General features: G+C 35.4%; 1 protein-coding gene across 1 annotated transcript; it reads right to left on the reverse strand.

Annotated features, from left to right (window-relative positions):
* Positions 1–3669: 3669 nt before the first annotated feature.
* ggt6 (gamma-glutamyltransferase 6) lies at positions 3670–17142 on the reverse strand. The gene is given in 4 exon segments (NM_001442880.1): positions 3670–5502; positions 12521–12634; positions 14150–14484; positions 16942–17142. Coding segments are annotated over 4 exon segments (1776 nt in total). The 5' UTR covers positions 17070–17142; the 3' UTR covers positions 3670–4303.
* Between the last annotated feature and the right edge of the window lie 245 nt (positions 17143–17387).

Consider the following 17387-nt stretch of genomic DNA (forward strand, 5'->3'; position numbering starts at 1 on the left):
ATTTTTAATCAGTTAAGCCATGCCCTTCTACATTCAGTACACAAGCAAAGCCCATCCTCAGCAGTTTGCGCTGATACTCATCTTTTTGTCAGAGCGCACCATGCTCATTTTTTCCTCACAAAACACATTCGCTAAGGCTCAGTCATGTGTCGGAGCAATCTTTTGCAATTTTTCTCGTCAGAATGGGAATGGATGAGAGATGTCACGCTGAGATTGGCTGCGCTTTCTAGATGGCGAGAAGGTAAACGAGTTAAGCTAATGAAAGCCATTTCTTTCACTCCTTTAAAATCATTTTCAATTCACCAAATGTCCTTTAACTGTGCCACAATTTGCTGTGCAATTAGGACACGATATTAAAATCATGATCAGATCCACACGCCTTCAGTTCATGTCTGGGAATCTGTACTGCAGAGGAAGTGTCTCAGCAGGAGGCTGGACTGACAGCACAAACGTAACACGCTTTAATTAAGATATGCATATGCATTTGTTTGGAGCCACTGAGAGACGAGTGACAGCACATGAATTATAACAGGCTGATGAATAAGCAACACTTAAGCCTGACAGCCACTGACACATGGAAGTGTAGTGGATGAACAGGAAACAAGACTAGCAATTCTGGAAAAACAGGAAAGCATTTTAAATAATTTAATTTATTTTATAGGGGTGCTCCAGAATGTATTTTTAAGGCTTGGTTGAGTTTATAAGATGCAAAGCAATGTGTGCTCATGCTTCACTTGTAAAAAAATTAGGTTACTATATGTGTTTATATATCTTACTTTGACTATATATAGCTACTCAGCTATATAACATGAAAATGACTATCAAATTTCTCTGAAAGGCCTTCCCTAAAAAAGCTCTGATTGGTCAGATAACGTAATGTGCTGTGATTTGCTGATTAGCTCAACATCACGGTCCTACAAGCTCACGCTTTTGTGCTGTGTAAACACTGTCGATCAGAGCAGCTGTTAGCAGCGTTACCATAGAAAAACTCACTTAGGGAAACACGGCAGCGCTGGTGAAGACTGTGGCTGTTTGCAGGGGTGTGACGGATAAATATGAATTTGAAGCTAAATTATTATCAGTGCCAAACAGCATTTCCCATTGTTTACATCCTTGCTACAACATTACGTTAACACTAGACACTGTGTCTGTAGATGATCAATTTTAACAAATAAAAACACTTACAGGGTGTGGCTCACAATCCACAGCTTCGTCGGTTGGAAGAGTTTTTAGCCAAATCCAGAACTGAACTGAACTACTCGTAGCGTTCATTTTAAAATTAAAATGCAGCCATACATACTTCTGGCTACATATTTTGCGATCTCCAAAAACGTATATAGGGCTATGTTTTCAGGTTGAGCCTGTGATGAAAAAATGTGAAGTTGAGCCAATACTGCTGTTGTTGTGCTGGTTTAGATGTGCAAATAAATAGTTTTAAAACCAGCAGAGCCAGCATTTATTTATTTATTTATTGGCAAGCATCAACTTAGAAATGAGGTCCATGCAGAGTAAGAAGGGCTAAGAAAAAAGTATTTTAGCATCCAAAAATGAACATACTTAAGCTTTAAGTAATAATGACAGATCTTGAAAAAATTAAGCAGTTCTTATATATACTTTCCTGGCTCCATATCGAGCAGAAAGATCTCAAATCAAAACTAACATTGCAGCCAATCACCACAATGAAGACAGGCTGAAAAATCACTAATTACATATATTATATTCACTCTATAGAAAAACTCATCAGAAAACAGATCATATCTTTTTACAAAATCTATTCATAAGATCCTTCATGTATGATCATTGCTTATTAAAATGATTACGGACACTATTTATTTCAGACAAATTTAGACAAAATTACCATCTCATTCGTTTTAACATGATATGTGGAATCTAAAAATGCACTAATCATACACTTACATTATTTCACCTGAATAATTTAACATGACCCTTAACTTCAGATAGAAGTAGCATTCATATACACATACACTTGTCAAACATCATGGGTGAGGGGGGTGTCGTAGTTACCCGACCTTTCCATTCATTAACCATGATCAGACTGGAGGTTTTGAACACCAGAAAATAGAGCCTATTGAAACATAAAGCAGAGATGTCTGAAAACAGCCCTTCAATACAACCTAAAGTCTCTCCTTGACCATCTGAAGAGTTTGTTTTCTGCAGTCCTGCTTTATACAGATTTTTCCCCACCTCTGTGTGTTCTCATTTTAACTCTGACCATAACTTGTTCTGAGTATCTACCAACATAAGCTCATTTTGAAAATGTAGCCCTATATAGATTTCTGGAGATCACAAATTATGTAGCCAGAAGTATGTATGACTGCATTTCATCTTTAAAACTGATGCTACAGGGCGGTGTGACACTGTTCCTTTTTTCGCGAAACAACTGACTGCTTACCTGCATGTGGACAGCTTTTCCGCTGTTATCAGTTTGTCCGGTTGCTTTACGCAAAACAGCAGGCGTAAATGACACTCGCAAGAGATATCTGAGATCTTAAAAAGCGTACACTGGGAGATTCGCGAAAACAACAAAAACTGCAAATAAACGTAGCTCCTAGGACATAGTTAGTGCTCTCCAGAAATGTATATAGGGGTACGTAATCAGAATGAGCCTGGGTTGGTTTTTCATATATTGGTATGACGGTACAATAATTTGATAATATATCACTTAATTTCCAGAATACCTCTAACAGATGGGTATTTTACCATATATAATCAGTGCTTTACAATGAAGTCAATCTAGGGCCATATATACTAGCAAAATAAAAGTTTTGCAAACAAAAAATTAAGCATTAGGCAAAAACAAATAAATAAATGTAAATCTCCAAAAATCACAAAGCAAAAATTAATTTGAGATATAAAAATTTATTTTGCTAACCAAACTAAAGAACTGCAAAGGGAAAATTAAGTTTTGAGAAATTCTAAATAAATTCATTATGAATTTATAAATAAAAATCAAGCAGTGTAAAAAAAAATAATAATAAATAAATAAATATATATATATATATATATATATATATATATATATATATATATATATATATATATATATATATATATATATATAAATATATATATATATATATATATATATATATATATATATATATATATATATATATATATATATACACTATTAAAATAAAAAAGCTATATATACAGTAAATATATATTTACAAAACATTTTATAGCATTGTCTTAACAAAATCTGTCCAGTCATTTGCAGTGCTCATTTTGATTTGAGAGTTTGGGATGCTGTTTTCACTTTGCACTTTACGTGTCTGCCCATTTCACTGGCCTGATTTGACAAGGGGGCTGAGTCAAGGGAACCTGTGTGTTCACGGCAGGCCCAGACCTGTCACCATTTAAGCAACGTCATAAACTGGAGACACTGTTACACTGAGGTGGTCTTACAGCTCAGGCCTGCTGTAAACTTCCAAGTTCCCAACATAAGTGCAAAGTGTGAACAGCATCGCAAACTCACGGTTGACTAAACACCAGATCAAAATGAGCATTGCAATTGAGTGGATGGGTTTTGTAAAGGCAATTTTATTTTTTTAAAAATGTGCAAATATATATATATATATATATATATATATATATATATATATATATATATATATATATATTGATTAAGACCTTATTTTTTTTGTTACAAAAACTTGTTTCTTTTATTTTGCAAGTTTATATTACCCCTAGATTGACTCCATACTTTACATATTTAGTTATTCTACATTATAGCTTCTCAGGTGTTTGTCCTGCTTCCCTGCAGTGTCTCCTTTTACACATTACACAGTATCTTTAGTTCACATGCTTGCTTTTAGGGAATACAAACTGCAGCAGACTTTTAGAAAATACAAAAAATCTTCTTCAGAGGCAGGGTTGCATAAAAGTAAAAAAAAAAACATCATGTGACACAAAACACACCTCTAAGTGTCTGTTGGTTATCAAACCACCAGCAGTCCTTCACTCATTAAGGTTCAACAAATCCATTCACCTGTTTGCTTTAGTGTGCACAGCACAGATTCACAGGATTACACCGAAAAATCAATACAAAGACATCTCAGGATGCCAAAGAAGCTGCTTCTTAGAAATAAGGGAACATTTAGGACATACATTGCTTTGGGTAAAAAAGCAGAATGTTATATTGTTTAAAATCTTAAAACACCAGTAAACAAAATTACACCCACATCCTAACCCTGAACGTAAGTCATGAGTGCAGTGCTTTTAAAGTGCATAAGTATCATTTTTAACATCAAATGTCATTCCTGTCCTTTTTAATGTTGCCTTAGTATCCATCAGCATGGACTGCAGGAGCAGGGGCTCCATAGGCTCCTACATGTTTTGCATTCAAGCGAAGCAGAAGAGACAAACAGAGATCTGAACAGTCACCCATATTCAGTCCATCTCCTTCTGAAATCATGTGAAAGGAAACCAAGCTGTTTGTGAAAGACATGCAGCCAGATAGAGAAGCAGGACTCATAGTCTCAGGAGCAGAAAAGCCAAAGTCAACCACGTTCCTCAAAATAACCACAGAATTAAGTAGAGCTGAAAGACCTCCAGTTAAAGCAACAAACTGCACCTCGTCATCTTCGTTTTCATCTTCGTTTTCATCTTCGATTATCTTTAGCACCAGAGGAAAACTGAAATAAGGCATCTGGGTGATGTCAGAGGTAAAGTCGTTGAGGATCACTCCGCTGCTTGGTAAGTAACGCCTGGATCCCCATGTGCTGTTGAGCGAGGTGGAGATTACTATGAAATTGCCGTGACTATCAAGGGCTCCTACATGACTGCTTGTGGTATTTAGGGGGAATTTCTCTCTGAGACTTGTGTTGAAGAATTCATTCACCAAATTTAAGAGGGCATTATAAGAGGCAGAGGCATTAGCGAGATCTCCGTGGCTCGGAAAAGCGAGGTTTTGCTCTCGGACTCTATCTAATAAATTGGATATCATTCCACCTGTGAGCTGTGAGGGGGCCGAAAGAATGCTGTATTTCTCCTTTGCCATGATAAGGGGCTCATTGATTTCTCCGCTGCTGGCCTGAGCGGCAGCAAGGAAAGCCGTTCTCTCAGCTTCAGAAATGTCTTGGGCCAATTTTACGGCCAGCTTTTCTGGGAAATGGGAGCCATTTAGACTGACGCTCAGCAAAACCTCTGATAGATTCCCATTGGCGACACGCTCGCCCTCTGATTTCACACGGCCGGCTGTATCGCAGAACAGATCGCACAGTCCTGACTGGAGTATTTGGTCCTTGTGGGCTTCCAAAGCACTGGACAGAAGTGCATCGATAAGGAAACCTTCTTTAGCAAATTTTGTAGCGCCTTCGAAAAGTCGAGCCCATTCTAAATGCCCGTAGCTGGAGTGCAGCAGCCGAAGGCCCTGCAGTAATGAAGGTGCGCTGTATGCAGGCAGGCTCTGAAAGGTGTCACGTACCGCTTTAAATGATCTCGTAGTGTGATTGTAGAAAACTGCAGAAAACACTCCACCTTGAAGAAAAAGGAAAGCATGAATGAATCATTCAACATCCTCGAAAAAGTAGTTCAAGCTTTTAGTAACCTTGTGAAAGGCAAATGCATCGCTAATTAGTTGTAGACATTAAAACGAAACTGTATGCATTTGAGAGTGCTCAAGTATTCATGTAATGGTTTCTGTCTGTCTAATTTCTGCTATAACCTTTCATAAACATTATTTTACATATAAAAGATGGCTTTAAAATTGCTTGCTTAAACCATTTGAAATTCACTTCAATAAAACATACATGAATTTTGTTAAACATTAAAACCAAAGATTCCAGGTAATTATATTCCCCGGAGAGACCTAAAAAATCCTTGATAAATCTCCAAATCATTACAACACCAGACACATTATAGTTGAAAGTAACTCATTCAAATCAAGTGTGAATCAACCTCAATGTAAGTTTAAGATAAGCTATTTTGTCAAGTCTTGTCATGACCTCACACTTGACTAAGGTTCGAATTTCAGTTCTTGTGCATTGTTTGGTCCAGACCAAATAAGAAAAATGACTTCCAACATTTTAAAGGAAATGAAGCACCAGTCATTCACTCATGGCTTCACTTGTCCTGGAAAATTAAAGCCAAAAATTGCTCTCTTCTGTTGACTGGAGGCATTAAATATAATATTCAGTTTGTGGCACAGAGTGATCGTTTGGGAGCCGCACGCAAAGTATGAACAAGCACTTAGCAGTCAAAATGAAACTGAATGTGTGCACTTCATTGAAATGATCATATCGCATTTTAGAGTTATGATTATGACAAGCATTTGATATGTTTTTTCTTTCAGCGAACTCACATTTGTGCATGAAAATAAATGTTTAAAATGTCAGTATAACTACTCTTGCCTATATATTGTTGAATATAATATATTAATGGCAAATGTCTGATTTTACCAGTGAATAAAATAGTCTATTATGACAGATTGCAAGCATATATTTCAAACATAATAATTCAAGAATTCAGAATTATTATAAGTAGTAAAATAATTATTTATAAAAACCAGTAGACTTACACATAATATTATTATAGAAGTTGTGCCATATGTTTGTTTTTACCATACCTTTATTTTACATCTACAGAATCGTGAGAAAATCGTGATCTTTATTTTAAGCAAAAAAAAATCGCGATTCTCATTTTAGCCAGAATACAAAGATGTTCAGGGGGCTAATTCATAAAAGTTGTTTAGAAAAATTATTATTAAAGTCAAAAACCTGACATCAAAGAGCTGAACTAAACGTCCATGCTTAACCTGGTTCCATAACTGCAAGTTGAAGATCATTTGATCATTTGGCAACTACAATGAAAGAAAGATCTCTGAAATGAGACACAACTATGTTTACAGTGAGTGAAATTCTTTTGAAAAAAAAATTAAAGTTAAGGCGACGTAGTGGCGCAGTAGGTAGTGCTGTCGACTCACAGCAAGAAGGTCGCTGGGTCGAGCCTCGGCTCAGTTGGCGATTCTGTGTGGAGTTTGCATGTTCTCCCTGCATTCGCGTGGGTTTCCCCCGGGTGCTCCGGTTTCCCCCACAGTCCAAAGACATGCGGTACAGGTGAATTGAGTAGGCTAAATTGTCCATAGTGTATGAGTGTATGTGTGGATGTTTCCCAGAGATGGGTTGCGACTGGAAAGGCATCCGCTGCATAAAAACGTGCTGGATAAGTTGGCGGTTCATTCCACTGTGGCGAGCCCAGATTAATAAAGAGACTAAGCCGACAAGAAAATGAATGAATGAATGAATAACTATTTTATTACTATTTTACTATTAAATTAAAGTTAAATTTCTAAAAGAGTCTATTTTTTAATTTAAATGTAATTTATATCTATGTGCATATACATTAGATTATTTAGTACCAAACTCAGATCACAGTTCACAAATTAGTGCACCCAAATTAATATGTTGGGGGATAATATAAAATAAAATGTAATAAACAGCAAAACAGAAACATAAAAATGTATAACATTTAGTTGAAATGTTGTAGTTTTTATTTGTTATGTTTGCAGTAACATCTATTTTTAAAGATGATATATATGTAATAGTAAATATATATATATATATATATATATATATATATATATATATGTGTGTGTGTGTGTGTGTGTATATATATATACACACACACACACACACACACACACACACACACACACACACATATATATATATATATATATATATATATATATATATATATATATATATATATATATATATATATATATATATATATATATACTATTAAGTGACTATAAGTATTAATCATTATTAAGAGGTTAAGTGAACTAAAATGATATCAAACTGTGGCAGGTGAATGATAACATTACTTTGATTAAGCTTAATCTTAAGACCTGAGAGTTAACCTGCACTGGACCAGGCTAGTTTCTCTAGCCAGAGTAACTAAGTTTGAACCATCGCAAATTTGATTCATGAAACCAAATCCAACATTAATAAACCTGACTTACCAAAATAAGCCTGGCTTTTTCTGTAAGCTTGGTTTATGGAACAGGCCACATGGTATTCATTTTTTATATTCGTTTGCTTTTTTGGAATCTTATGCAGTAAAAATGTGGTGTAGTGGTATCATGATTGTGCCCCTGAGATTGGGTCTGTGGGAGATTAGCCAGGATATTGATACTGTGCCCCCAGCTCATGATCACTAAAGCACTAAACACTAAAGCTCAGGACAAGCTGGGGCATTTTTGTTACACCTTTTCTAGTGTGGAAAGAAATGAAGACGTCATATTATTATTATTATTTTAACATTCTGTCGTTTCTTCAAATCAATTCCCCTGCACATTGCATAAGCTATGATTCAAGGATCAAACAACTAGATCAATATGAAGATGTCTCTAAAAACAAACTGAGGCGGGAATCATTTGGTCCTGATTGACAATCACACAATCATATTTAAGACTGAACCTAAAGACTAAAAATAAATAAATAAATAAATACAAAAAAACTCATTGCAAGTATATATGGAAATGTATCAAAGAGCTTATTCATTTGTAAAGGCTGCACAAGGACATCCTGCACACAAACAGAGATCTGCTACATTTCCAATGTTTGTATTGGATTTTACAGTCAATTTTGCAACTAGAAGCCAGGTATGTTTTGAACATCTGTCCTTTTTATGGTTGCATCATGCAACATCTTGTTCTGTTTTTGGTTTGTATGGATGTCTTTGGTCTGTGTTGAATTCATATTTCAGTCGAACTGCACAAGTTGCTGTCTGGAAACAGAAACAGCCTCATCTTTTCAGGGGTCTCGGTCCACTTGTTTGATGCACACCAAGCTCTGGATGGCTGCGTTCACACTTACTCAAGTGAACCTCACTAACAGAGCAATCTCACCAGAGTTTGTTTTAATCGAACCAAACCTGCCAAGTGTGAACAAACCAGAAGTCTTTAATGAACTGTGCCTGGCTGCATGAAAGCCCTTGAGCTAAGAAAACCCTTAGGTTTAAAGTTGATGCATCCTTTAGTAAAACTCAGTGGTGGACCGTTCCTTTCACAACTAGGCCTGCAGTGTTGTTCTGCACGAATGAATCCTCTTAATACTATCATGATGAAACCACAGCAATAAAAACCATACATATTACTCAAAAATACAGTCCAACAGGGCACTGAGTCACAAACAGGTCTAACTCATGTCTACCCTGGCCAGAGAAAAAGCCTAGTTAACAAGACATTCTCATTTCTTGTAATTATCACCAGAATACAATGCTTAAAGTGTTTAAGCAAGTCCAAATGTTAAAATCTTCATAATAAGTCTTTCACAACACTGCTGAAATGTGTCTGGTTGTTGTCCACAGTCATTCAGCAGGCTAACTCTTTATTTAAGTTACTACCTTTTTTGACATTTAAAGTTGCCTGTTGTTTTTCCAGAATGCACTGATAATCTACAATAATAATTCTGCAGGAAAATGAAACATATTCACAGCGATGCTGGTTGATAGGTCTGACCATCCAATCACAATGACTAGTACACGTTGACGTTGTCGTTTGCCTGCTAGATGGCCCTGGTGCAGCCAATTTAAAATCGGATTGGGTAAAGTAACAGTTTCTCTGCTGTTTATTTAAGCTACAGACACCTGTGCTTGCAAATTTTGAACTCCTCAGGGCAGATTTCTTTGATCGATTGCTGAAATATAATTGGTTAAAAGCTCTAATATTAACATACACTACTAAAAGTAGCAAAACCAAGAGGAATGTTATGAAATGAACAGACTATTTGAAATTTGCTGGCCCTGACGGTCCAAGTATTCATTTAAGCATCGCTACAAAGTCCTTAGAAACCATTTCACTTTAATACATTTAAGGCAGTGGTTCCTAATCCTGGTACTCATGACTCTGCACATTTAGCATGTTTCTCATGTCTAACACATCTGATATACTGTAGATCAATAGCTTGTTAGAAAAGAGCTCCATGAAGGAACTTCCACTGACATGTACTCTACAGAGTGTTCATTGTTCTGTACCCCTTGCACATGGAAAATGGCTGAACTTTAAGATTTGCAGTGTATTTACATGAAGTGTGAATAGTTATTCCATAATTTCTTAAAAAAAAATAAGCAAGTCATGTTTTAAAACCCATTGAAGTGAACATCCCACCTGAAAAAAACTGCTTAAGCCAGTCTAGGCTGGTTGGCTGGTTTTAGCTGGTTGACCAGTCTGGTTTCAGAGAGGTTTTGGCCAACTCTAGGATGGTTTCCTGGGTGATGACCAGCTAAAACCAGCTTGACCAGCCTAGCCAGGCTGGAAGCCCAGCCAAAACCAGCTTAAACCAAGCAGGTCAAGCTGGTTTTAGCTGGTTATTTTAGCTGGTTAAGACCTGGCTGGAAATGGCTGGAAACCCCTCTAAAACCAGGCTGGTCAACCAGCTAAAACCAATCCACCAGCTTAGGATGGTTTAAGCTGTATTTTTCAAAGGGATGTTTCTTTCAAACTGTAATCATGGTAGAATATTCTATGACATACACTTTGCAGGGCACTTATGGGCAAATGAAACAAGTCTCTTGAGTGATAAGAAAAACAAAAAAATGTGCAGAGCTGGGTCATGAGGACTGAGAATTTAAGTGAGAAGTGTTTATATTTATCAATATATGTATTTTTGTCTTCATCTAAAATAATAGTCTACCATTCAATGTTCAGTTTGGTTTAAGCTTTTGGATTTCTGTGTTGATGTTTGTAGCAAAATATTTTAATACAACTGTGGTTTTAGTAAAGGTTGGCTTGGAGGTTCATTACATTCTGTTTACTGTAAAATGCTGAAACCATAACAACTGCAGCACTCATTGTCATATGTTGCCACAAATTACAGTGAAACACATACTATATGCATACAAGATACTAAGGTAAGAGTGACAGTTAAGAAATTTGTTGCAATGCTCTTAATAATATCCCTTTCCCCCTCAGAGACAACCCGTTCAGAATACACCAGTATTTCTTGATTTCTTGAAGTATGGTGTCTTGGGTATTTATAAACGGCAAATGGGTCAACACATTTACACATTAAACATTCAATTGTTTCTTCATGTGAAGTTTGCCATAGTGCATGATAGGGCAACACAAATATCATTTCAGCATCGATATCGCAATAGCGATTGCATTAGCAATAGTCACATCGCAGGATCTGCAAAGTTAAGCTGAGATTATAGTTTATCAGCAATGAAGACTGTACAGTGTTATTTCACATTATACATTTAATTATTTAATTACTATACCTGGATTTCTGACTACTGTTTGACTCTCCAGAGAACCACAAAGCATTGCTTATTATACTTTTATCTTTGTTTTTGTCCATCAAACCTTGCTTATAATTTGCTTGATTCACTCCGCTACAAAAAGATCCCAGTAAATCTAAATTTAATGATTTCATTCAAAATAGAGCTATTCAAGTTCATATTCAAGTTTTATTCATATTGCAATATATATAGCAGAAAAATAAAATATCGCAATGTCAGATTTTTTTAAATATCGTACAGCCCCAGTGCAATGCCATTTCTGTAATGCTTCACAAGATCACCACAAAAAAAGTCCACGTTTCATTTTTTTTCCCTATTGACCACAACAAGTTCTATCACATAAGTGACACTGACCAATATGAGCACATAATCTCTTCCATGAAAAGCTTTTAAAATGACAAAATAAAAGAGAAAGGACTGCTTCAAAAATGCTAGAAATTAGTATTTTTAAATGTATAATTTACGTGGCTTGCTTTTTTGATGACAGAAAGCTATTCATAGATGTCACGTGATCTCGACATGACTCGTCAAGATATGTTCAAGTCAAAATCACAAAATTTGACACAGTGACTGCTCTAAAAAAAATCATGTAATCTGAATGGTACTTAAGTTCAGTTACTTAAGGATTTTCATGCAACCGGGCCCTGGTCTCCGCTACAATAATGTATGGACTTCTTTCTGCGACTAAACCCAGCAGGCACAGAACATCATAAGACATTATTATTAGGTTAGATTTAGGTCGTGATATCAGGTGACCTAAATTCGATGTCTAGCCAGCGTCTAAGGACAACGATATTTTGACATCAAATAATGACATGAAATGACATTAATATTTAGTTGTTTTAGTGTTGGAAAGTCACTAAAATCCAAACATCTTAAACCAACGTCATATTGACATTTACTCGTCAAATACTGACATTTATTCGTCAGGTATGGCAACCAAATTCTAACATCTGATAGACGTCATATTGGTAACATCCCCACAACGTCAAGCTGTAACATCACTAGATGTTGATATTTGGTTGATTTCAGGTTGGACATCGGACATTAATGTCAGCGTGACGTTGGGTTCTGACATCAATCTGATTTTCAATTCCAAGCAAATTGCGATGTCCCCACGACACCGGGGTACAAAGTCAATCTGTCATCATGTTGACGTACCGTGCCTGCTGGGAGCTTATCAACCTTGACAACACTGAAAAAATGTGTTTGTAGAAAAGTGAAGTGATGAACACTGAAAAACACAAACCTAATCCAGCAGTGTGTGGATGAACAACTCCTAGGCAAAGTAAAGCAGCAATCCCTGCATCAATCACATTCCCGCTCTCCGCAAGAATATCCTTACCAATACTGGAGCAGATCGCTATAATAAATAAAAAAGTCAGACAGTACAACATCACAAACATGTCTGTCATAATTTCATATTTAACTCAAAATTATTATACCCCCTATAACATTTTTATTCTTTCAAAATATTTCCCAATTAATTTTGAAAAGATCAATAAATGTTCACAAATGTCCAATTTTTTGTATTTTGGATAAAGTCTTATTTCTTTTAGTTTGTCTGGAATTTACAGTATATATTTTTTTATTTGTAAAAACAATTGAACATAGGCTCATTATGAAATCATAGCCCTATATACATATCTGGAGATTCTAAATTATGTAGCCAGAGCTGCATTTCATTTTTTTTAAATGCACATTATGGAGCGGTATAACGGCATTCCTTTTCTCGCGTACCAGCTGACCGATAACCTCCGTATGGACGGCTTTCTCGCTGTTTGCAGTTTTTCCATTTACGCCGGTGGACTTGAGACGCAGAGTGGAGTTGACTGCAACAACAGAGTTTAAGTCAGGTGAAGAACAGTTCTAGAAAGCGCGTAAAAAGCAGAAGCCAAAAAATTAAACAAACAAGTAAATAACAGGGTGAGAATGTGGTAAAATCTGAGAACATGGTAAAAATCTATTTTCTTTTTCTGCATTGTTTCTTAAAGCACTGCGGTTGGATTTAGGGAAGGAGGTGATCAGGTCAATCTGTACTTTTTAAAACACTATTGGTTGGGTTTAGGGAAGGGAAAGGGTGGGGTATTGGTCGGTTGTTCAGTCAGTAAATTAATCAGTCGACAGCAGCCTCTGGTGGATTTACGTGAGAACAGCAGGCACGAATGGCACTCTTGAAAGATATTTGAAAACTAAAAAGGCGTATACAGCGCAGCTCCTGGGACATATTTTGCTCTCTCCAGAAATTTATTTAGGGGTACATAATCAGAATGAGCCTTGGTTGAAACAATTTTAGGGTAAAAAATATTAAACCCCTTACATTTTTTTTTCGATTGTCTACAGCAGTGGTTCTCAAACTGTGGTACGTTTACCACTAGTGGTACGCAGGCTTCCTTCCAGTGGTACACGGAGGAATTAAATATGTCATGAACATGCTACATATAATTCAAAATTTATAAAAAAATTATGTATATAATATGCCATATATTATATATAGGCTATATTTCTGAGGTAATCTGCCAGGTTTTTTAACTGTGCAGAGTTGTAGCTGCTTTACTGGGCCTACTACACTACTGTATTTCAATACTGCTCATTTTGGTGGTACTTGGAGAGACAATTTTTTTAGAAGGTGGTAATTGATGAAAAAAGTTTGAGAACCACTGGTCTACAGAACAAAGCACTGTTTTTCAGTAGCTTGCCTAATTAACCTAATTTTCCCTGTTAACATAATAACCTAGCATTTTGTTTCTTTGTTTTATTGCACTTTAAGCTGATTACTAGTATCCTGCGAATAACTAGTAAAGTATTATTAATTGTCACCAGACAAAAGAAATGAGTTATTAGAAATGAGTTAGGACATTAACGTAAGGAGTCATGCCTGAGTCTGTGATGATAGCAGCATGATGGTACAGTGGTTGACTGTGTTGATGAGTACGACTCTCATGATCATCTTCGTCTTTTTGCTCGTGGTCATCATCATCATCGTCCTCATGATGATTGTGGTGGTGTTCGTGATGATCTGTATCTTCAGAAGTCTTCAGTGTCCTGTTAGGCTCCTGAAGATGTGACAAATCCTGACAATCAACTCCAGGACAATAGCAGCTCCACTCATAGACCAGAAATCCAAAAACGATTCCCAGAAAAATCACAGCCACCATAACCCTGATGCAGATGCCATTTCTCATTCTGTCACCTTGCTGATGGATGACGGGCCTGTATTGTGTAAGAACATTAAGAAGAGAGATAATATTCACAAAGCACATGCATAAAGTAAATTTAGCTTTCTGTGATGTTGTTCTGGATGTGTCTGAGTATGTCAGTGGTTCGCTCATCACTTTGATCTGCTGGCTGATAGATGGAATAGATTGCACAGTTGGAAACGGAACAGTACACACAAAAATTAAGATCCTGATTATTAAGAGATTAAGATTCTTAATTTACGCTCATGACGTTTGTGTCTGAACCAGTGTAAATGTGCATGCAAAACAAACAGGATACAAATGAGATATTCAAGATTCAATGAAGAAAAGTTGACCAATTCCTCTGGAAAGGTTTTTGTTTGATTTTGCATATTTTTTTGTTATAATGCACTAGTTTATGTATAATTCTAATGCATGCTATGATACATTAGACATCAAAAGGTTTGAAGCATCTGCTTTACTCATCAAGGCATTTATTCTGTTTAAAATATTCATGAAACATTAACATTGAGAAATATTATTTTATTTTAAATAACTTTTTTTTTTCTTTATTTGTACATGTTTAAAATTAAGGTCACACTATATTTTGATGGTCCTTTTGTCGAATTTAAGTTACATTGCATCTAGATGCAAACTAATTCTCATTATATATGCAAACTAATTCTCATTCTCATTATAAGTAGACTGTTAAATTGGGGTTAGGGTTAGTGTAAGTTGACATGTAATTACAAAGTTTCTTATAGTCAGTTAAATGTCTGTTGAAGGAGCATATCAACAGAAATTAAGCAGAAAGTCTATGAATACTCAAATGGAGTAATACCATCAAAATAAAGTGTTACCAGAATAAATACTATAATATAATAATATAAAAATAAACATAACTTAAAAATATATATTCCTGCGATGCAAAGCTGAACATTCAACCCTTTTGGAATCACTTAAATATGATATTCTTTGATTACTGGTGGTTGTTATCATCATTATTAAAAAATGTTTGATATGCACAAAAAAATTATGGGGTTCTTCTCTAAAGAAGTTGTTACTCCACCCCGTTTAGAGCGTCATGATGGACGTTTTGTTATAACTAACATAGTTCAAACATTGGATCTGCGACAGAGAAATTACGGTTTTGGGAAACAAACACTCATCTCTACATCGTTCTTTTCCCAAATGATGCATTGTAGATACTTTGATAGTTTAGCCACAAGTTATGTCGTTGTTTGGGAAACGCACCACAGAATGAGTTAATAATAGAATTTTTAACACAGAATATTTTAAATAAAAGGTTGGTTCCACTTTATATAAATTAATATGTACTTACACTGAACTTAATAATTTGTTACAATGTACTTAGTGTAAATACATGTTTTGTATTATATTTATGCTTGATTAAATAACACTATGTAATTACATCTCTAATTTATTTCTGTAATTACATTTGTTATTATACTGTTGACCATCTCTTACACCTACCCATATCACTGAGCCTTTCTCTAATCCCACCGCAAGAGCACCAGAAGTGTTCTGCAATGCATTATGAACACTGTAAGTACATTGTATTTATATATTTGATGTAAGTACATAGTAGTTAATGTCACTTAATATAAAGTGGGACCAAAATATTTTGTGACATTAATAACCTCTTTAATTTTTGTCACTTTTTATCAATTAATGCGTCACTGATAAATAAATAAATAAATAAATAAATAAATAAATAAATAAATAAATAAATAAATAAATAAATGTTGTATTTATGTATATTCTCATGTGTGGGTATTTAATGGTTCTGAATTATAACGTTCATTGTTTATAAAAATGAAGCAGGACAAAACTAGTTTTCAAATTTTATAAGCATGATTATCATGTCAGTGCTTATTGAGCATTAAATCGACATATATTTATTATTGCACGCCAGAAATAGATATAATTTAAAATACAGTATAAAATACAAACAATAATATTTTTTCCGGTTACTGACAGCAGTATACATTCATACTTGTTTACTATTTATTTGGAATAAGAAAAAGACTAAGCTTAAGCTTAAACATAATTATATGTTTGACTGATTCAGTTAAAACAAGTTTGTTCTTGATTTGAAGGTCAAGATTAACACTCGTTGATGTAATTGCAGAAGAGTCAACACTTTGACACAATATAAAGTATTGAGACTTTTTAACATTTAGGCTATTAAACTATATTTCTGAAAGCGACGCGATGCGGTAACGCTTGAAAGAAAGTTCGCGTTCAGTCGACCGGTCTGGCAGTGCAGGTGCTTTGTCGCGTCGTACTGTATGTTTAACATCAGGCTGGTTTAGCAGGTTAGATTGCACCTGTTGTCTAACAATCCTAACTATAAGCAGCCCAGACACAACAGAACAAAAAAATCGATTCCCACATTAAAAACAGGCCAATTTGAAATGTTCTTGTGCGACAGACGGCAAGCAAAAGTTACTTTCATATTGTAACTTACGAATGAAAATCTATGGTAATTTCTTCATCGTCTTCTTCTTCGGTACAGTCGTCCTCGTCTTCCTCTTTCAATTCGCTCGAAAGTACTTTGTATTTAACCGTGCTTTGCACCATTTTGCCCGTGTGCATTTTGACAGTAAAGTTAAAGCATTGATTCCAGCAACATGCGATCTCCTACGCGGGGATACTTCCTGTTTGTCCTGCTAGTCAGACAGGTCAGGTAGAAACTAAACCTGCTGATGGGCGGACGCACGGCACAGCGACTGTGCTTCAAGCTCATTTTTAAGGCTATAAATCATAAACAATTGCAAATAATAAACCTTTACATTTTAGACGTTAACTACATCCGCAATATTGTCTGACATGGACATGCAAAAATGCAATAAAAATAAATGTTAAACAATGAATGTTAAACAATTGTTGGTTATATGAATTACTTAGTAGACA

This window comes from Danio rerio, chromosome 5 (assembly GCF_052040795.2).
Source record: "Danio rerio strain M-AB ecotype USA chromosome 5, GRCz13ab, whole genome shotgun sequence".
Taxonomy (NCBI): domain Eukaryota; kingdom Metazoa; phylum Chordata; class Actinopteri; order Cypriniformes; family Danionidae; genus Danio; species Danio rerio.